Source organism: Juglans regia, chromosome 11 (genome assembly GCF_001411555.2).
Source record: "Juglans regia cultivar Chandler chromosome 11, Walnut 2.0, whole genome shotgun sequence".
NCBI classification, from domain to species: Eukaryota; Viridiplantae; Streptophyta; class Magnoliopsida; order Fagales; family Juglandaceae; genus Juglans; species Juglans regia.
In genome coordinates, this window is record NC_049911.1 from 30,722,706 (window position 1) to 30,745,854 (window position 23,149).

At 35.8% G+C, this 23,149-nt stretch overlaps 3 protein-coding genes across 3 annotated transcripts; 2 read left to right on the forward strand and 1 right to left on the reverse strand.

Moving 5' to 3' along the window:
• The first annotated feature begins 227 nt into the window (after positions 1-227).
• Positions 228-2,554, forward strand: LOC108982029 (serine/threonine-protein kinase-like protein At3g51990). The gene has a single exon (XM_018953298.2). The coding sequence runs from the start codon at positions 770-772 to the stop codon at positions 2,366-2,368; it is 1,599 nt and encodes a 532-aa protein (XP_018808843.1). The 5' UTR covers positions 228-769; the 3' UTR covers positions 2,369-2,554.
• A 7,281-nt stretch (positions 2,555-9,835) lies between these two features.
• LOC108982030 (zinc-finger homeodomain protein 2) lies at positions 9,836-11,068 on the forward strand. Its single transcript, XM_018953299.2, has one exon. The coding sequence runs from the start codon at positions 10,110-10,112 to the stop codon at positions 10,854-10,856; it is 747 nt and encodes a 248-aa protein (XP_018808844.1). The 5' UTR covers positions 9,836-10,109; the 3' UTR covers positions 10,857-11,068.
• A 4,852-nt stretch (positions 11,069-15,920) lies between these two features.
• LOC108982031 (GEM-like protein 1) lies at positions 15,921-19,531 on the reverse strand. Its single transcript, XM_018953300.2, has 4 exons — positions 19,033-19,531; positions 18,809-18,910; positions 18,221-18,492; positions 15,921-16,406 (listed from the first exon to the last, which is right to left on the reverse strand). Exons 1-4 carry the CDS (start codon positions 19,382-19,384, stop codon positions 16,227-16,229), a joined length of 906 nt encoding a protein of 301 aa, XP_018808845.1. The 5' UTR covers positions 19,385-19,531; the 3' UTR covers positions 15,921-16,226.
• Positions 19,532-23,149: the final 3,618 nt, after the last annotated feature.

Consider the following 23,149-nt stretch of genomic DNA (forward strand, 5'->3'; position numbering starts at 1 on the left):
TATATGAAAAAAAGAAAATTAGCCTTATCGGGACATTTTGTCAAGCTATTAAGAAAGTTTTTAAAGCTTCAAGTAAAGCTGTAAATAATCAGATCTAGATTGGCAAAATTGACCCGATTGAAAACTTCGATCCGGATCGAATTCTGGAAAATATGTGGATTGATTAAATTCAATCCAATTCCAAATCTACAAATTTCGGACCGGATCGGACACTCGACTGCTCATAGTGATCTTAATAATCCATAAATCATTGCCTCTAATTTATTATATAACATAATATTCTCCATGCTGAAATATCTTTACGCAAATGCGAAGATTGAGGCATAAAAAATAAAGAAGAAATTGAAAGTAACGATGTCAGTGTGTGTAGTGCATCATGGACCCCATTAGCTCTTTAGACCAACCCAAGCCCGAGAAAGAGAAGAGAAAAAGGAGGGGGGATTCCTGCCCAAAGTTGCACGCTTTTGCATGTAAAAAACCAATAAGTTTTCAATTTCAAAGCTTTGATTGTTTTGATTTCACATCTTGCCCATGCTGTAAATCAGCGATGCGACTTTAGCGACCACAATTCCACCAACCTTTGTAGTAATGGCTTTAGCCGCTCTCTTTTTCCACCACCTCCTTCTCCACCACCACAGCCACGTTTACCACCTGTCTTTCTATCTCTTTCTTTATTTACTCTCTAATAGATTTCTGTATTTTTTCGTCTCTCCGAGACCCACCTTCATACCCAATAGCCATCCGCCCAGAGACAACTAATTAATTAAGCATGGGCTATCTCTCTTGCAATGCAGAGTCCGCCATAGCCATCTGCGACTCCTACTATTCCGCTGTCAAGAACAGACCAAGAACCCGAACTCGCAAACACAGTAAGGCGGTGCAAATCAGACAGTTTTTGTACGCCGAGTTAGTTTCCGCCACCGATGGCTTCTCAGCGGAGAGCTTCTTGGGCAAAGGCAGCCATGGGAGTGTCTATAAAGCCGTCCTCGACGATGGCAAGCTCGTCGCTGCAGTCAAAAGGACGAAGCTTCTTAATCCCTCAACAACAACGACAAGATTCCAAAATCATCAGTACCACAACAGCAACTGCACCAATTGTTGCAACTGTACCAGCCCCGCAGAGAACGAGATTGAGATACTCTCCAGGGTACAACACCCTCGGCTTGTGAACCTGTTGGGATTCTGTTCGGACTCCAGCAACAGGAAACTGCTTGTCGTCGAGTACATGCCCAACGGTTCCCTCTACGATCTCTTACACTCGACCTCCAGGTCACCGCCAGGTTGGACACGGCGGGTGCGGTTCGCGGTTCAGATAGCAAAAGCGGTCCTGGCGCTTCACTCGTCGAATCCTCCGGTTATTCACCGAGATATAAAGTCCTCGAACGTCTTAATCGATGAGAACAGGAACGCGAGGTTGGGAGATTTCGGATTGGCCCTGAGGGGACACGTGGAAGACGTGCGAATAAAGTGCACTCCTCCGGCGGGAACTTTAGGGTACCTCGACCCTGGTTATCTAGCGCCGGGAGATCTGAGCACCAAGAGCGACGTGTTCAGCTTTGGGATCTTGCTCTTGGAGATCATCAGCGGCAGGCACGCCATCGATGTTAATTACAGTCCGCCATCGGTGGTCGACTGGGCCGTGCCGTTGATTAAGCACGGCGAATTCTCCGGGATCTGTGACTACCGGATCAGTTCTCCGTCTGATCTAGCAGTGATCCGACATCTTGCGGTGCTCGCCATCAGGTGCGTTCGATCAAGCGCGGAGAAACGTCCGGATATGGCGGAGGTGGTGGAGTGCTTGAAAATCGTCGCCAAGAAGGTCCACACGCCGCCGATCTGGAAAAACTTGAGGCAACGAGTCACGTGCGTCGACAACACTACTCGGTCGTTGATGAAGTGGGAAACGTACGACAGGAGTGAAGATGTTGTGAAGGTTACGAAACTCGGAAGCAGAAGAAACAGGAAAGTATCCAGTGTTCCGGGTGCAGATTATGGGATTGAACCAACCGGTTCGGTCGGTGACCGTATGGTTAGATCGAAATCGGTGGGTTATTACAGCGAAACAAATGCGGGGTCGGATTCAAACTTGAGCGCAAATCGACGTGTGTCGGGTAGAACGAAGCCAGGAATGGCAGTGAAAATGCCAGTGGTGAAGCTGAGCAAGTCAAGGTCCATGGGAGTCTTGCAAAGACCACGCCTCGTACAGTACAACAAGAGTAGAGGCTTTTTGTTCGAGTTTGGACGGAATAATATTCCTCAGACTTCGACAGGAATCGACATGTCCAAGTTGGTGATTGGTTTGGACGAGGAGTCCGAAAACATCATGCTCGAGAAACCATTAGTTGAATGGTTTCAACTTTCCATATAATATAAGTGCACTCAAGAATTGATGATGATCAGAATTTACAACTCCCATACGAACTATCTCTCGTTTCATTGTAATAACAAGAGTAAGTTGTCTCGACGTCGTTGCACTGCAAATCGCGTCATGTCTTACAGGCGAGTCGAGGTCGATCCAACTTGCTTTTAAATAAAATCTATACGGTTTATTTTATTTTTTTTATACAAGAGATTGGGATTTCAAAATCAAATTTTTCATTTGAAAAATCAGATCATATGTCATAATGTCATCAAGTTCTTATATCAAAAAATTTATGAGTTATGTTACACAGAAGTCTCACATTCCTACACACCAATTAGAAATATGTAATTTTATTTTTTTATTTTTATATTTTATATTGAATTGAAATATAAAATATGAGAATAAAAAAATAAAATCATATATTTTTTAAATGGTATATAAGATATGAAACTTATATTTAAAATTTTTAAAAATTTATATATTGGACCAAAATCTCATATGTTGTACCATTTCATCATGTTTTATTGCTTGTGTAATTTCATGGGTTTGTCTCCTACATTTTGCTTTTGAGTTGTACGCTTATGAACCATTCAAAATATTTAGTGAGTACTTTGATTTTGTTAGAATTAGATTTAATGAGTTATCGATTGATAGTTATTTCTCTTGGGGGACTGCTACTATGCGTTGGGCGTGCTCCTAGGCTAAATGCCACCTTTTTTTTTTCTTTTTTTTTAATATTTTAAAAAAAATATACTAATACACTAATAATCATTTCCTTAATCATTAAATAAAAAAATAAATAAATAAATATATGAGCGATCAAAATGATAAGGTAAAATCATGGAGCATTATATCATTTTCCTTTCTCTAAAGCTCTTTTATAAGATATAAGATATTTATTATTCTTTCAACAAGCATTCTCGAAATCCATCATTGTTTTACTTAACAGTAATTGGGAAAAAATGGATGCATAGAAGCAGGGGTGTATAGGAACCGATCAGAATGACCATCACCGGCAAGAAGTAGCTGCTTGAGTCAGGAACCGATCGAAACCGGTGGAGAATCGACCGGCCGATATTAGGAATTTGTTAAAATCGACATTAGACAGTTCGGTCCCGATTTGAACCAATGTCAAACCACCGAACTTGCCGATAGTAGATATATGTATATTTTTTATATATGAAACGACGTCGTTTCACTTAATTGAGTGAAACAGTGTCGTTTTGGACATGAAGTTTATGAGAAAATAAGACAAAACGACATCGTTTGAGTTAAGCCAAAAGACGCTGTTTCGAAGTACGGTTTAATAACCCCTCATTCTTCTTCTTCTTCTTCATGTCGTTCCACTTCCCTCCCAGACACCCAGCTCACTCTCGATTCTCAATTTCTCTGTCTTGCTTCCCCTTGACAAAAATGAAGTCGCTATCCCCAGCCCTGTAGACCTCCACATCGCCACCACCCTCTATTCGTTAAACCCACACATTGTCGGTCTCCACGACTCAAGGTCTACTATTTTATTGTGAATTTCGAATTGATTTGTTATGTATTTATATTTTTGTGAATTTTGAGTTGATTTGTTATGCATTTTTGTTTTTGTAAATTTTGAGTTGATTTATTTTGAATTTGTGATGTGAATTTGAGAATGAATTAATAACCATTGAATTGAACATCGAACTGATTAGCACCGACCATAAAATTCTAGCCAATTCTCTCCCTCCTTATCGGCCGATTTCGATCGGCATCATAACTCTAAAAAACTATCGATGTGGTTGAACCGAAAGCGCCTTATAGTATCGTTTTTCAACCCTACATAGAAGGTATTTGGAGGGAGTCAGATGATTTCTTTTTCACATGACAAACAATGCCGGCACGTCACCATATTCCTGTCCCACGTAATTAATTTCCTCTATGTAAGTTGCATGCATTGCAATCACTGATGCTTGGCACACAGTTATTAAAGTCTTACCGTTTTATGTGTAAGTTGGCAGTTCTTGTGCGAGGGAACGGGTGGTTCTCAACGGTTGACAAATATTATTTATTTTATCACATGTCCTTGTACTTCAATTCAGGACAACGGCATCTTTTTCTAGTTTTTGTCTTTGTTTTGGTTTGTCCTTTCCCTTTTAAGTTTTCTGTTTTTCAATCCTTCTGATTCATGTTTTTCTACGTACCATCTCTTCCCATCTTGATTTGTGATTTTACAATATCTCATGACCTTACGTATCTCTCAATACAATAAATGAATTTAGAGAAAGTTATTTGAAGTCGCTATGTGTGGTGAAGTTTGGCATATGGAGCTTCTGTGGAGAGATTCGCCTTATATAGAAGTCTATTTTTTTGTAGTGATTGAGTCCAAATTATCTTATGAAATTTTTTCCTTTTAGGAATCCGAGTTAACTTGACTTATCTCTTCTTGACTTTATCTCTTAGGTTGATTTTCAATCTTTTCTTAATACTAAATTATAGGTGACTAATTTGACCCTTATACTTGGTATCGAAGCTAAGTTTCTTAAGAAAAGCAAACAGGTTAACTAATGACATTGAAGTATGATATTTGGAATGTATTTTTCATAAAGAAAAAAAGATTATATATATATATATATATATGAATTCTAAATGTCTGGTCATAGACGACAATCCTCGGACAGTCGAATATAGAAATATAAACTCTAGATCGTGTATGATAATTACGCATAGACAAAATGGGCCTAACTCGTGCAATTTTCGACAGATCTGTAGGTCTAAACGCCGTGTGACATAATATTGGGCTGAGAGTTCTATTTAGAAGCTCGAATCTTGAAAGATGACGAACGAGTTGGGTCTACCTGGGCCCAATTCTTGATGAAAGGAAAAACTAAAAGCTACAGTAACGAATAGAGGTCTTCTTTGACTGAATTGGATGGTCCAATTCTGAAGATCGATAAACATATTTTGTAAAGCTTGCAGGGCTGGTTTGAATTTAAAAACTATCTAATCTTATTTTGTTATTATATATTTTTAAAATTTTTACATAAAATATAATAAATAATTTAATTTTTTTAAATCTTAAAATAATAATAATATTAATAAAATAATATTATAATAATATTTTATTTAACTTTATCTAAAATCAAATCATCTCATTTTATTATTCAAACGAATGTTGTCTGTATAGGTTTTTTGTTCCGAAAAAATGAACCCTATAAGAACATTTTTACAATATTGGACCATCTAAATTGATAAAAAAAAAGATTAGAATGATCTGGATTATTAACCATGGCATGGACAGAGAAATACAGAGGCGTTAGTTTGAAGGAGATCTCAAAGGTGGTCTGGTCTCTCCCTGACTCTGTGGCCCCATCATAAAAAGATGAGCTCCAAAGAGCAATAAAGGTTAAGGCTGCCATGACCTGATTTAAGTTGGACCACTTCAGTGGGACAGTAAATTAGCAGGCTGAGCATGTTTGTTTTTTATTGGGTTAAATATTTATATGTGGTCCGTATTCATTGCCAAAGGGCTGGGTCTCGTTGGCTTTCCCAGTTTCTTGTTTTGTTTTGGCACGACACGCTCCCCCGTTCGGAAACGGTCTTCTACAAATCGAACAAAGTATATCGTCACCTTTGTTTTGTTCGGTTAACAGCAGCTAGTCTCAGTAATTCTTCAACGTATATAAGAAAAGTAAAGTAGATATAATAGTAAAATATATAAATGTGATATCTCATATGATATGGATAAGAGTTGGTGGTGTATGGAATCCCACATTGTTTGGGAAAGAGAAGTTCTTACTCTTTATAAGATTCCAATGGGACTCTAATTGTATCATCGACTAGTCCTTTTGGAGTATAGGTCATGTGGTTTGGGTCTTTCATTGGGGCGTTACAAATGGTATCAGAGCCTATCCTAACCAGAAATGCGGGACTTGAGCCATGCTACCAACAATGAACAGGCCTGACGAGGACGTCGGGAATTTAAGGGAGTAGATTATGATACCCCATATGATATGGATAAAGGTTGGTGGTGTATGAGATCCCATATGATATGGATAAGGGTTGGTGGTGTATGAGATCCCACATTGCTTGGGAAAGAGAAGTTTTTGCTCTTTATAAGGTTCTAATAGGGCTCTAATTATATTATTGACTAGTCTTTTTGGAGTATAGGCTATGTAGTTTGGATCTTCCATTGGGGCGTTACAATAAATATCGTGTAAATATTTAAAAAAAATAAAATTTATTATTAAAAAATTAATTTATTTTTATATAGATCTCGTATTTATTCACTTTTTTTAAAATGATTATACGATACTTATATACTTACAGTTACTTTCTCTTGTAAAAAACACGAAATATTTCACAATACCTAATTGGTTTCTACCGATAATATTCGGGGGGAGTCGTACAAGCTTGGTTATCTTTATTACATGGAATATGGGATGCCTTGGTTTTGATTATTGATCATTCTCACACGTTATATTTTTTTTTTTATTAAATATATGATATACAGATGATGAATAAAATAGTTCAATAAATTTAAAAATAAAAAAATAATTTTTTTTTTAAAATATGATATATAATACGTGGAAATAATAAATATAATGTAAAAGAATGATGGGTAATAAAATTCTTTGATTCAATTTGCTCCGGCTCATCCAAGGGCCATTGTTAAAAAATGTTTTTTATGAATTATAATTTTTTTAAAAAGAAATATTTCAAAAATTTAAAAATAAATTTACCCTAAACTTTTATGAAAATAAAAATTCTACTTATCAATCATTAGATCCCACATCTATAAGATGTGAAATGAAAATTTTGGAAAAGCGCTCAGGTAGCAGTACTGCCCTGTTAAAAAAAACCTAACCTAAGATGCAAATATTTACAACCAGAAAAACAATTAATACGAGAAAAGGCTGCCAAAAGCAAACGAAATGGAAATAAAAGCTAGGTCCCCCTTCCCTCTGACGATTTCTTTTATGGTACTGTCACGGCCACGCCTGTCTCCCTTTCCCCGCAATTCTCTCCCTCTCCCTCTCCCTCTTATGCTTGATCCCTATCTCCCCTCACCAATGCATACCAATAAATTTTGAAAAAAAAAAACTATCTTTCTAAAGCTAAAATAGTAAAAACTCAACTGTTAAAATACAAAATTGCAAACGAATTAGTCGGGGAAATTGAATACGCAAAAAAGAGCATAGACAGACAGGGATCACACCTGATGACCATAGTCACCACCACCTTTCCCATTCTCACGCTCCATCGGCGAGAGAGAGAGAGCTGAATTGGTTTGTCACTCTTAAGACGGTTTCCCGCCAGCTGACATGAAAATGACAGACGTAACGATAGGTACAGTGGGGTTAGGGCAGGGCGTCAAAAGAGGGAAGCCGTAGTAGCTAGCTAGCTAACCCGATTGAGAGAAGGAGGCCGGAGCTGGGCCTACCTGGCTATTAGGTTGTGGCCGGGATGGGGTCAGATCACAGCTCCAGAGAGGGAATCTCACGACACTGCGACTCATCGTCTAGTACTGATCTGTACGTGTGGACGTAATGCAACCCATGATATATATATATATATATGATCAGTATAATTAATATTTCAAGTGTGTTGGATTAGTACTACCACCTTAATATCACAACGTCGTACACCATAAAATACCTCTAGGAAACATCGAAAAGAGTTTGAAAATATAAGCTAAGACTCAAACGTGTACTGCGTTGAAGTATTATTTTATTTGATCTTTGCTTTTAATAAAGATATAGAATGGGTTGATCAGTTCTATCCAGGTGAACTTGATCAATTCTGGCCTCCCTTTGTATATATAAATTTGCAGTCAGGTTTGAACTCAACACTTTGTGGCTCTTGTATACAAGTTATATATGTGTTTAATTCGACCGATATAATTTACAAATAGGTCGAATGCGATCGATCCATTTATATCGGAACATGAAGTCAAAGTAGCTGTAAATTGAGCCATGTTGGATGGATGGACTATGGAGACATGGAGTTGAGTCAGTTGACGACGGCAGAGACTACTTAATGTCGGAGATGGAGGGCACGCGCCTACGTAGTCAGCTATATCCCAGAAGTGCCGACAACATGATTTCTCCGATGTAAAATCCGTGTCCTTCGTTTGTAGTTCTCGTATGCATGACTTACTGCGGCTGCAGTGCAGGACGTTGAAGCAGCTGTCTCTCATCATTTTTGTCATCAATTGCACCTCCTACCACGTGACCTGTAGATTTCTAATTAACTGGCGGCAAACCTAGTGAAATTCGTCCACCAAATCCATCCATTTGATTGTCGAAAAATATATTAAATTCGAAAGCTCGTACTATTTGTAGATATAAATTAATACCGATCCTGATGTAGCTAGGCTAATTAATTACTGTCTAGTACTGGACTTAATTTTCTTTTTTTTCGAGAAGTTGATATATATATACACACGAGCGAGAAGATCATCGATATATGGATTCTTGGCCAAAACTAGAAATGATATGATAATTGGCATGGAAGAGGATAAGCTTGAACATATATTCCGAAAGATCGATCATTCACCAATCCAATTGATTAAGGGCTGAGGTTTTCAGTGGACGTTGTTTTCGTGTCACATCATGATCTTCTCTACGTACCATTGTTCATATATGCTACTTGGGTTGATACGATTGAGCGATTGAGCGCAGCTTTCTGTTGGTCCATATATAGTGGAAATTCACGATCGGCTCGATCCAACAGTTGGGAGATGCAGCGGTAGATTAAGGTGTCGGTTTGTAACCATGCTTTGTCCTATGTGTGGTATGGTATAGGAATTGGAGAACATTTGTGACTGTTTGATCATGTTCTTGGACACGAAACAAATGATTGGGCCTAAAAAGTGCTCTGATGAATTCGCGCGTGTTTATTCTCGATCATATATAACTTTGCGATAAGTGAGCTAGCTAGCTTTTTGCAGGAACTTTTGTGTGTGTGTGTGTGCGCGCGCGCGCCTGTTTTTTCAAATATATATTTGAGATTTAACATTTACATGATCATATAATATTAACATGTACGTGTGGATTTTAAAAAAATGATCTGTCAAGAAAAATTGTGCCTGAAAATACACCTTGAGTCATTTATTAATTTGTCTCTTTCATTTGTTGTCTGCTGTTACTGAGAAGTAAGATTCTCACCGCGCGCGAGTGAAAATGGAATTTTCCAGCTCAAAAGAGGAAAAAGAAGTACTAGACAACAGTGATTGCGTAACCTGCAAAACGCCAAAAGAGCAATTTCATGCAATGCCAAAGATCATTATAAACCTAAAAATTAAAACCCCCCTCCCACTACCACAAAAATAAAACAAAAACAAAAGCAAAAACAAAAAAGAAAACTACGTACGCAGAAGCAGAAGTTTAACTTATAACCAGCAGGCATAAACTGTAAACCCAATTTTTTAACATAAGAAGTAGAAGAGAAGGATGGAGAAGGGTAAAAATAGAGCTTAATAAATATGGATTTTCACAAATGAAAAGTATTAGAAGCCTTTCTGCGAGTAAAGACACCTCTTCCCTGCAGGAAATTGATGGCCACACTCTCGTCCCCCTCTTATCTCCTCCTCCTCCAAGCTTAGAAGCTTTGACAAATAAATTAATTGTTTTTAATTTGACAAGTCTTAATATCGAGAAAGCCGATTGTTTTTTTGGTGATATTTGTTGATAGTTATTGCTGATCGATTTTCTCAGTGACCGGGAAAGTATAGATCTTCCCCCACCACCATCAGGAAGAGAGAGACGAAAAGGAGATAATGGAATTCGACGAGCACGAAGAACAAGAAGAAGATATGATGGAGATTCCAACTCCACCGCCCGGGTACGAATCGGTCAGTAACTCAGCAAGGCCAAAAATGGGGTCCAGCGTCGGAGAGGAGATCAGGACCGGGGGTGGGAACACGACTATCAGGTACAGAGAATGCTTGAAGAACCACGCCGTGAGCATAGGCGGGCATGCCGTAGATGGTTGCGGCGAGTTCCTGGCCGCTGGCGACGAAGGAACCCTCGACGCCCTCAAATGCGCCGCCTGTAATTGCCACCGCAATTTCCATCGTAAGGAGACGAACGGGTCATCAGAAGCTGTGTTGTACCACCACCATCACCAAATCTCCCCCTACTATCGGACGTCGGCACCTCCACCTCCACAGACGGGGTACCACCTCCGCTTAACTACGCCTTCTCAGCATCACAGGCACCCGTTGGCGTTGCCGGCAGCTTCTGGTGGTGGTGGGGGTGCTCACAGCAGGGAAGGAGAGGACATGTCAAACCCTAGTAGCAGTGGCGGTGGCGGTGGGAGTTCTGGGTCGAAGAAGAGGTTTAGGACCAAGTTTACCCAAGAGCAGAGGGAGAAGATGCTCGCGTTTGCGGAGAGCCTGGGGTGGAGGATTCAGAAGCACGATGAGGCTGCGGTTGAGCAGTTTTGCGCCGACACCGGCGTGAGACGGAATGTCCTAAAGGTATGGATGCACAACAATAAGCACACTCTGGGAAAGAAACCCTAATTTTCAAGAATATTGGTTCCGCGTTCATGAGAGAGTGGAATTGAAAATGGTACTGTAAATTCACTCGAGATCTAAATAGCTAGGGTTCTTTCTGATCATTATTAATTCCCGTTTTCGTTTTGAGTTTTTAGTTTATATATACACATAGTGTTTTGTTTTTTCCTAGTTTAATTTTCTTGTTCCGATCAGCATAGGAGATGGTTGATGATTTATTGTGTTTTGGGTACACATATTGCTGCTCAGGATGAGCCATTTTGTTCAAACTAGGTTAAATTCTAACTTGATCTCTAATGCGCGCATGGAGTTGGCGTAGTGGAGATCCAGAATATTTCGCGCAGCACCATGTAGAGTCAGTTGCCTCTTAATCTACAGTGATCTAACATGCGATCGAGAAGATTAATATAGAATTGCAGTACTCACGAATTGTATTTTTGTACCGTTTGATCATAATAGATCGTTATCATCATTATCGTGAATGTGATCGTGAATCAAGAGAATTCCAAAAACCGAATCAAAACGTGGGTTGCATGCAATGCAAAGCTGCAATTTTTGTGTGTCCCTATTCACATCTGTCGTCTTCTCCTCCTTTCTCTCCACTTCACCGCTTCAGCTTTTACTTTTACTCTCTCTCTCTCTCTCTCTCTCTATGACATTAATTACCCTCAACCTCCATTTGCGTTCTGGAGGCTTGGAGTTCGAAATCACGGATTAAGTCGGGAGGGAGACAGATGTACCCAGCAGAGGGGTAAGGTGGATAAGAAATACCAGTAGTGTGTAAACTGGACTACTGGGCCACGGACATATATGGGGATACACCATTCCTTTCTTTTATATTTCTTCAGTGTTAGGTTGTAACAGTACCTCGTCCTCAATTAATTGCTAATTTTCCTCTTTCTCTCTCTCTCATATATATATATATAGATAAATTCATTTGTATATGTAAGTGTTACATCACACATTTCCGTTTAATTAATATGTGATTAATTATTTTTCTCTTTTATTTTAATATTTAAATATTTACTGTATATTTAAATAAAAAAATAAAAATAACAAATTACATATTTATTAAGTGAAGATGTGTTGTAAGGATTCTAATTTATAGTATGTCTTATATATGTATGGTCTCGATCGCCACTTTGTTTCGAACCCCATATCTATGTGTGCGCGCCTAAAATACTAAATTAACTAGCTGTTTGGAATAAAAACCCGCTGCATGCATGCCCATTAATATTGTTGATCAGAAGCTAATTTTCTTCTAATTAACTACGTACGTAGTACGTGACTGATCCCCAGCCGGCCCCCACATGATCTAAAGATTAAGGTGTCGTTTAGATTCGAAAATAAGTTGAGATAGATTGTGAATAGTAATAAGATAAATTATAAATAATAATAAGATTTATGAATTAAAATTATTAAATAATAATAAATAATAATGAGATGAATTGAGATAAGTTAAGATGAATTAAAATGTACTGTAAATACAAATGATGCCATAATTTGTGCCAAGCCCCACTTGGCTTAAGTTGTTATGCATGGAAGGTGATCAAGGGACGTTGGTACGTATTCTCCCCGAATACATTTTGGGCTGAGTACTAATATATATATATATATATAAAATAGACGCACAACCATATTATATATAATATAGATGCATTATATCTGTAAAATAATGATAATTTCATAACTTACTTTATAAAAGTATCATTTCTTTAAAAATATTAATGTTGTATAAAGGGTTTTGAAAATAGTTATATCTTTATTATTTTCTGCGACAGCCATTCTCAATAGGTACCAAACAATCAACAATATCAATCCCCATCAGCCAGTCCAAGAAGGGTGGGGGTATGCCCGCATCGCAAACACTACTTATATTCCAAATTTCATTTGGACCTCCATGACCAGTATTTATATATACATATACACATATATATATATATATATATATATATTTAGGAATTAAGAAATCATTGCTAATTAATTTTCTTCAACAGTACTAATTGCCTTACCTAGCTAGCTTGACCTACCCCTCCATAAAAAATATTAATAAAAAGAGATCAGAGGAATGGGGTTTGGGGGCTGTCAAATTAATCGTCCCAGTTAGATAATTAAGAAAATGATAAGCAGAGAGAGAGAGAGAGAGACATGTGTGGACAGAAACTGAAAAACAGCAAAGTGGAGAGGTTGATGTTGGAGAAAGTCAAGTAGTAATGCATATAATTAGTGTATCTAAAAGGAAAGTTGTGAATTAGCAGCTTGTCGGGAAAGCTAAACTCTCTCATATCTCAGCATATATAAATGCTACAGCTTCCATCTATCTCATGAGGCTGGCTGGCTGGCTGGCTTCAGCCTTCATGCTATCTTTATTTATTCTGCTGCACTTTCTACATGATGATGTGGGGCTCCCCTCCCCTCCCCTCCCCTCAATCCACCGACGTTCATTAAATGCATCCTCATTATCTGCTTCGTGCCTCTATTCTTACGTACATACTTCCTATTTTAGCTAATTTTCTGGCATGCAACGTCATATCATGTTGATTTTCTTCTGATTAATCAAATTTATCAGATTTTAGTTACTTGTGCTTTTTTAACTTTTGAGGCTGTTCTGTTAATTATAATAATTTTATTAATTTTTTATATTAATGAATATCTCAACCTCATAACCTCTTTTTTTTTTTTTTTAGATCTACATGATAGATTAGTTTTTAAAACATATTAATTTCATGGAAAATAATATTTATATAGTTACGATTTTTTTATAATTATTTTATAATTTCATATTAAATAAAGAGTAATTTTATAAAATTAAAATTTATTTATAATGAAGTGACATACAGCTTTCATATATTGGCTGATTGTAAAACAGTCATAAGTTTATCATTAGTCTAAGTTCATATCTTGCTTCTAACTAGTTAATCATTTTGGTTTAAAAAATTAGTGAAGATAAATTACAAAAAAATTTATTATAAATTAAAAAATATCTTATTATGATAAAAGAAATTAATTTATCTTAAATATAAGATCATATATTTATGTATTGATATTATGATCTCTAAATTCTATCGATATTATTGATTATATTAATTTAGATGTAGCAGTTAAAATTTTGGTACTTATTTATTATTTTTTTTTCTTTTAGTTTTTGTTATAATTCTATTTAATATATTGCAGTGTCTTAATTTCAAACAGAAATATGGGCCAGTTCTGAGTTGAAGCTTATCACCTTTCAAATCGTCTTTCAGATCTTGCTGGGCCCAGACAATTACTACAACATTGGTCCAAAGGACTATTTCTTTATAGGAACATTGGAGCTGATCTCATAAAGGTTTGAAATTCGAGCACTCCGTCTTCCCTCTCGGGGAACTCCATTTTTGGGCTTATGCTAGGGGATTTGTTTGTCTTGGTCTTGGATCAATTTTTTTTTTTTACAAATTCTTATTTAAACTTCAAGTTTTAAGAAGTAGATCATATAATATTTATTAAATATTTAATATTATTTTAAAAATCTATATAGGTATTAATAAATATCGTAGAAATTATTTTATATATTTATTTCTCTTATACTTAGAGTTAAATTTTAACAAAATTTGAGAGAAATAAATATATATATATTTTTTTATCTCTACTTAACGGAATTGGGGTCCATATAATAACGGTACTAAAGGGCTCTTTTTTTTTTAGATAGAAAGCCCCCATCAAACTTATGAAGTTGTCTGTCGAATGATTTTGTTTCCTCCATGGCATTTAAGGTCTGGGTGCAACAAGTTATGAGGGCATTTTCCAAGCTTTTCATGGTGGGCGGAAAACATATCAAACGCCTTGGAATTTGGATGACATATTCTCTGAACTGTATCCACAACAAAACAAGAGTCATGGGCAATTTAGGGGACGAAATGTCGTCTTCACTGATCTGTTAGAGGAGGTTCCAAAAATGGGTCAGCTTGATTTGACAGACTAATATGGATGGAGCATTGTTATTCATAAGTCCATACACCACACACCGAAAATTTTTTTTTTTTTAAATTTTTTTAAAGTTTTTTTTGGTTTTATTATTCTTAAAATAATTGAATTATTCTACTCATAATCCATATACCACATATTTAGTAAGAGAATAAAATTAAAGAAATCATAAAAATGATGGTGTGTGGTGTATGAGGCTTAGAAATAGAATTTTTCATATGGAAATGCCAGAACCTATCATGCATTTGACAGGTTATTTCAAGATAATTCCGAATCAGTCATTTTCATCCTAGGTTGGCTAAGAACTAAGATCCAGACATGCTTATATAGCTTAAATACTACTTCAGAATTGGTTTTACTATGTATCTAATATCTAACACTGCCCTCTTAAGTTTTAGCTTATTATCATATCTCCTAATATTCAAGCCTAACTTAAAATGTTCAGGATTTTTTCATGTACGTTTGCTCTATTTAATTCCTTTTTTTCACCCCATTTTCGACTTGGGTTAATGACTAAATTGGTATTATTTGAGAATAAGGTGTTTTTTTTATACAATACTTTTCTGTTCTAAATACTTTCAACAGCTCGGAAAGGTGTTTTTATACATTAAGATATGAGTGCAAAATACGCAAGTTCATCAAGTCATCTCATTAGTTATAATCACAAGTGTAAGGTGATATTTGTCTTATCCACCGTTTATACAAAGCCAACCTCAAACTTGTACTTCACAAGCTTTCTGAAATTTAATTGGAACACGGTTTTGTTATTACAAGCAAGCTATAGGTTTAATTTCAGAATCAAACAGAAACACCAAGACACTCTTTTTTGGACCGCAGCTCCAATCGAGAATTGTCCACAGCTGCCACACTCCAAGACAACCCAAACTATGTACGATTGTGAATCATTTTAAATGTATTGTATTGCTGCAGCTAACTAGATTGATGTCATTAACTGGGAAAAAAAATCATAGCAGAAGCCGGAGGCGGAAGACAAACAGACTGTTTTTAGAACATGTCACTGAACATACTGGTGATTACAAATTGCATCTCATTACGAAGAAAATAAAAGGCCAAAAGGAGGATGATCAACCAAGAAACAATAAGATATAAATTAAAAAGGAAGAATATCTTATGTGAATTTAAACAATATTGCAATAGTAGAGTCACCTTTATCAGAATTCAGAACTCAATAATTTTCAAATGGACTATACTTTTTCATCACGCCAAATATGTCACCAAAACTACGATCGAAATAAATGAGTCCCAACACCAGGGAACACCCGGCAGCATATAAAATACATAATTTTAGCTTAGACATCCCATATTCTGGACAGGCTTTTTTTTTTTCTACATCAACTTGTTGGTAATGAGTTGTTCCTTCTGCTACATGTTCAAAAGTTTGGCCCTTGTTCATCATAGGCTGTGGGGCTGCAAGGCTCCTTCAAGATTTTTCACGGCACTATCATAGTGTAAAAAGCCCATAAACCAAAATTCATGGTTGTCAACAGAGATAACCTGTATGTATTTTTCCCCAGCCTTGACTTTACTTGTTGAAGGATTGACAGCTCTCAGCTGATGTAATGGAATAACCACCTATTTATGCAAAAGGGAAGGCATGAACGCCAATATCTTTAATCCACTGAAGAGAAAATCAAAGAATAAAAGCTAGTAAACAAATACTTAAACAAACCAAACATTCACGATTGCCTACTAAGAGAGAGTAGGTAAAAACTTGGTCCTATATCTAATCATGGGCAGATTGACCAAAAGTAATTAAAGCAACAAAGGCAGCAGATTGACTAGCTACTGCTGGGCACAGGTTGCAAGAGAACATTTTATAGCAAGATTACATATCTCGGGTCTCATAAATGTCCTGGATAACCTTCGTATATTTGGTAAAGCAGATGCATCTCCTCCTGCTCTTATCTTTCTTTTTTCTCTTAAAAAAGTATTCCAAGCCGTGTATCGAGGTACATTTAAATTACAATTGAGAGAAGATTCTGTGATTTCCTTTCTAGGTTTCACATATTTACTCACGATGATATCCGCATTCTTTTCCTTATATTGTTAAACATAAATAGCTAGCCTAGCATTCTATATATATAATTCTTATTTACTGATCAAAATAAATAAAAGTACGTCTTCTGTGGCATTTTGCATTTTTCTAACATACAGCTATTCTATCTCTTCTTTTCTTTGTTAAAATTTGTTGTTATCCCAACATATTTACAGTGTAACAGGGTCACTTTTTTGCATCTATGACAGTAATGTCATTCTTTAGCATTTTCAAGAAGCCTTTGAGCCTTCTACCGTCCCCACTCCCCACTTATAAATCCTTTCTCCGGGAAAACCCCCTTTGTTGTTGAGTAAGTTCATGTATACTTCCTGTATACAGGGATAACATCCCTTTTCTCTTTAATAAAATTGATCTCATTCGTTTTAAAATATATATATTTATCTGGAAAAACTTAGGGGGGACTCTTACTCCATTCGTTCCTCTAAACAAGAATATACCTCTAAAGATATTTTTTTTATATATAAGTAATCTCTAAAGATATTTCCTTATACTGTTAAACATAAATAGCTAGCCTAGTATTCTATATATATAATTCTTATTTACTGATCAAAATAAATAAAAGTACGTCTTCTGTGATCAAAATAAATCAGAGGAACAACGAAATCCCTTCTTTTGGGGTGATTCTCACTGACATCAATATAAATTCAAATCTTGAGTCATTCATAACTTTCTAAAGTCAACAACTCTATTCAATCCAAAAAGATGACTGATTTTTTAATCACTAAATTTCTCCAGTCATTCACAGCTTTCGATTAGAAAGTGCATTACCTCTTTCTTTTAAACTCTATTATTACTCATAAACCTAACTCCCTCACAGCACAGGAGGAGACATGACAGAACAATAACATATTTTCTTCAATGGATTCACGTTACACAGCAGTATAATAACTATCTCGAGTTTTCAAGAACCACCACGTGTTAATGCAAGTAAGAGAACGGGCAAAGGAGGCAAATAGAACCACTATGGAGAATGCTCGAAGTCTAGTATTGCATGTTGAACATTAACCATCAATCAAGCAATTTGGTAATTTAAATGGGCAAACTACCGTTAAAAAACTTGAGAACTTGAAAGGTTCCACTCAAATTCCAGCAATTATCAAGCAATACAAAATAAAAAGAGGGCGTTCGTGTATATAAACCATTAGATAATAGAAATCCTAGAACAACAGTTCACGAAAATTCACAAATCAAGATATAAAAATCATTTAGTCATAAAAAAAAATACATGATAGGATGATGCCATCATTAAAAAAAAACGTGATAGGATGATGCTATTAGCTCTTAAGGTTGCAATTAATAAAAAAGCTGACAAGCATAAAGAACAGTATACCTTATAATAGCTCCACTGAGTCTGTTCACCAGCTTCGTAAGAGAGTGGATTATCGCTACAAAATGCAAGTTTTGCTGTGGACAGATACAGAACTCCCATTACTGGTCCAGCAGATGTGGATAGATAGCATGCATAAGTCTTTAGAAGCTTCTCCTCCGGAGCAGTCTCAAAATTTTGTCGAAAAATCTTCTCATAACCACCTTCTGCCAGGACTTTTGTACTTTGAGCAATTCTTCCGACAGCAGCGTCAGCAAAACTAGGTCCGGTTTTCACTGATCAAAGAAAAGCTCATTATATGCATCGCAAACTTTTTTTTTATATAGGTAATCAAGATTTTTTCTTTATAAGAAAAGAAGGCATAACCTAAGTACACAGGATGCATACATGAGTACCTAACTAACGTTACATGCATCACAAATTCACAACTAAAAGGCATTGATGCTACAACTACTTGGATCACAACCACCACCTAGTATTGATACTTCACTACTTGGAGCACAAAAATAACTTCAACGGCATCTTAGACAGAATGAATCATGAACGAGGAACACGGATCATAGATTTCATAGCATTCAAAGTAATACTTACGGTGCTGCCACATGTTCCCAGCGAGATCCTCGGCCTTCTTGGTCGCCTCGACCGCCTTCTTCCCCAACTTACCGAGCACATCTTTCACCGAGTCCATTTTATCTGACAATCATTAACCTTATCACAAAAAGTTCCACAACTACTTTAAAAAACCCACACAGAATCATTATCAACTTTGAAATTCCTCAAATTTATAAAATAATCGAACCGTAAATCTGACTCACTCTTGACGGCGGAAGATGGTTCCGGCGCCGGAGCCGCAGAGATGTAGGGATTCGATTCTGGCGGCATCGTGGTGGCGGCGTCCGCGGTTACCGGAGCCCTGGCTTCAGCGTGCACGGGATTCTCAAGCGGCGCTTGCGTTTGCTGTTGCGGTTTCGGTTGGGAACCCATTGGCACGTCGCTCCAGTCCTCAATCGGAGGGGGCTGGACGTCCTCTGGGCCCAGCTTAGGGTAGGGAGCGTAGTCACCGGAGTGTGGGGAGTTGTGTTTGAGATCGGACCCCGATGGTGTGGCCTGGTGGGTTTGATCGGCGCTCATGTTTGTACCGGCGGGGTGGGTTTGATCGGCGCTCATGCTCGTTCCGTTGAGGAAATTCTTGTGTGTGGATATTGAAAGCTGAAAGAAGGATCGGGAATTCCGAGAATTGCAAAGAGGGAAGAATCTTTGAATCTATTGACGGTGGGGTGAAAAGCGTCAAATCGTCAAGCGTAGGACCAAGTTGATTTGTTGCCGTTAGCTATTCCGAAATTATAAAAACGGAAGTAGACTACACTGGATCTTTAGAGCCCAATTTGAGTCGGTCTAGTTTGCTTTCCTGGCCTTGAACGATCATTCCTCCGGTTTTAACTAAGCCCATTAGACTTGGGCTCATTAAAAAACGTTTCTAAGATTCAGATGATATTTTCATTTATTTATATCAAGCTAGAAAATGGCAATGTTTATTTCATCAATAACTCTATTTTAAGACATCTATATCACACATCATCCAAATAATATAATTTAATTTAAAAAATATAAATTTTAAATTTTATAAATCAAATTATATTATGTGAATTGTGTGTTGTATAGAGGCATTATAATAGCATCTCTCTTTTTTAATTCAACTACAACCAAATATTTCTTTAAAAAGTCTAAGCAGTGCATGAGTGAAGTTATGCTACTTACAAGTAAGAGTATAAACACATAGTTCACCATGAAAAACATCAAATATAGAGAGAAAACTCAAAAATCAAGTGTGTTTTATGCTAATTAATGGGATAGATTTCTTCACATTAATAACAATATGTTTGATGCTTTAATAAACAGATATACAATAATAATTTATCTTACAAGACTTTGTAAGTTTGCAAAACGATTAAGAAAAGCAAAATGGCACAATGCATTTCTTTACGGATTTTGCTATATATCAGTTACTATTTATCTGTACACTCTATCTGATAATTTTTTTTAATATGATGCGGATAATGAATAATAATTGTTGAGAATTATTCTTTCTTTACTAATGAAGGGCTCACATCTCAATCTATAATCAAGCACCTTTTTCTTTCACTCAGTTCAGACATATAGATGAACTTATCAAGTGGCAGAGAATCACCGAGAGAGAGAGAGAGAGAGAGCCCAGGTCCTATTCAATCCTTGGCTTCTACTTGCAATAAATATTTATGGACAATGACATGATAAAATCTATGGGCCCTCAGATTTCAATATCAAATAGTGGGCAGAGGGACCGAAAGACGTTTCTCCAAAATGTATAGATATTCTTTACTTTCCCAAGTAGTAGCTTTATGCATTTTCTACAACCTCCTTTTAGCCAAGAAGTGGCCTTTCATGGAGCTTTCGAGAATCCAGCCACCTCTCTCCTCCCCTCCTATAGTCTAGAAAAATACAAACAAAACCTAAGCTCTGCAGATTTTAAATGCAGCCCAAGCCAGTGTGCCACCAATAATTATACCAGAGGTCAGCTAGGAAACACGCATACAAAATACCTGTGATTTCAACTTTAGTTTGAGCAAGTTTCTTCCAAAAATTTCCCCGATTAGGGAACATATACGGCAATTACTCTGCAAACCAGTGTCCCATTTGCGCATATCTTCGTGTCTTTTACTTGCCTAGCTAAAAAGGCTATGCCCCCAAAAGGAATGCGTTAAATAAAGCAACTCTGCATTTGTTCTACTTTCCCAACTTTTTCTTTTTATTTTTTTACCATTGTGGAAAACCTCATGGATTCCCAACGCCAAGCTAGCTTTGTAGCTTTATCATCTGCTCACCTCTGTGTAAAATTGTATTGTCAATCTGTAATCCCAGTTTACAGTGAAGTGCCCATTAGTGACTGACAGCACTCCAATGAATGTTGTAAATTACAGTTACCTTTAAAATATAAATAAATTTGTACAAAAATGAGATCCAATGGATGTTTTATATCATTTTTATTTTAATTTTTGCTATAGTAGTTTTGTTACATGTAGAAAATACTATTCATGACTGTAAACATTTTAAATTAATTAATTTATCTTCAGTGGCTGATTTTTTCCATTTCCTCTAGATTTCCAATTTTCATTTCACGCCCCATTCTCTCTCTCTTATTCTCACGCTTTCCTCTGTGTTGACTAGGGTGACTCCAATATTCGGTCTATATAAAAGCTGCATACAATTCAGATAAATAAAAAAACTAAACTGCATATGACTCCAATCAGTTTATATATCCTTATAGACGTGCAACAATCCCATTGTATATATTTAGAGAATATTTTTATTATATAATATTTTTTTAAAAAGTTAATTTATATTTTGGTCTAGTTTATAAATTTGGATTAATTTAAAATAAGACATAATTATATAACATTGTATATGGGGGAGGTATTGCAAATATTAAAAGATATGAAGATATTATTGATAATTAGAGAACATATTTGAAATGAATAAAAAGTATTAAAAAATATAATATTTAAATCATATAAAAAAAATAGATAAACTGATAGATGACATTAAAAGTCAGTATATAAAATAAAAAAAGTAATTTTAGTGATGTATTTTAAAGTATATGATAAATAATCATTCGGTAGTGCTCTCAATTATGCTATATTTAAAAGGTGATGCTTAACATATTTATTTAAAAAAAAAAAAAGAGGATGATTATACATAGAGAGAGAGAGAGAGGAAATTCCTTTACGTATAGCGTTCTGTTATATATCTGTAATTTAAACGATATTCTTTTAGGTTATTTAGTACTGTTTAGAGCTAAATCCAGATTCTCAATCCCACAATTGAGACAAACAATAAACAATCTACACGAACACATAGTAGAAGAGGGCACAAGTTGGATATTTGCTTCTAACGCAGAGAGAGAGAGAGAGAAAGAGAGAGAGAGATCACTTACTTTTACCACCCCTTTAGTTTGATTTTTGTTGTCTAAAAACAACATTAAAAAAGGATTAGTTTCAGAAAGGAAAAAAAAAAGAAAAACAAACTTAAAAAGTGCAACAAGAATCAAGAATCTTCTTCTTTAATTTGATTTAATTTTTACGAGTATATATACCTTTATTTTTTCTTCTATATTTACTCATAAAAAACAATTTAGAAAGATATCTCACTATTATTTATTATTTTATTATTATTTTTCATTATTATTCAGTATTATTTAATATTCTTTTATTATTTTATTATTTTTTTTTTACTAATATTTATAAAATATTTGATAATACCTCACTATCAAAAAAAAATAATGCATAGAAGATGCAGCACAGGTAATAATTACTACCTTGGGGGAGCACACTATCACCAACTTATGAGCCCAATGAAAAGACCCAAAAATATGAAGTTGGACGGTTGGACCACTGCCATCTCCTTGTATTTTTCCAGTTTTCATTTTAATTTATCAATAATGCCCAACTACGAGCTTGTATTCACAGTGCTAGATAGATAAGCCACACCAGACCTGTGTCATAAAGTGCTAATTGACTCTATTACTTTCTTCTCTTTTTTACAAATACACAAACACATAAAAATAATTAAATAAATTGTGAACAGTTCCCATCATAATGTTAAGCTCTCCTTTTCACTTAATTACAGAATTTACTTTTTCTTTGAATTCATATGCAGTGATAACTTTTTGGGTAAAAGAATGAACTTTTTTAGAGAGTCTGGGGACTGGAAGTACTACTTTTGCCTTTTGGGTACTAAAAATAAATTGTTTTGTAAGACCCGACTATTATTTATTGGATAACCAAAATACTTTAAGGTCAAAATATTTCATTCTATTTTATTTTATTATTATATTTTTTAAAATTTTTTATATAAATTTAATAAATAATTTAATTTTTTAAAATTTTAAAATAAAAT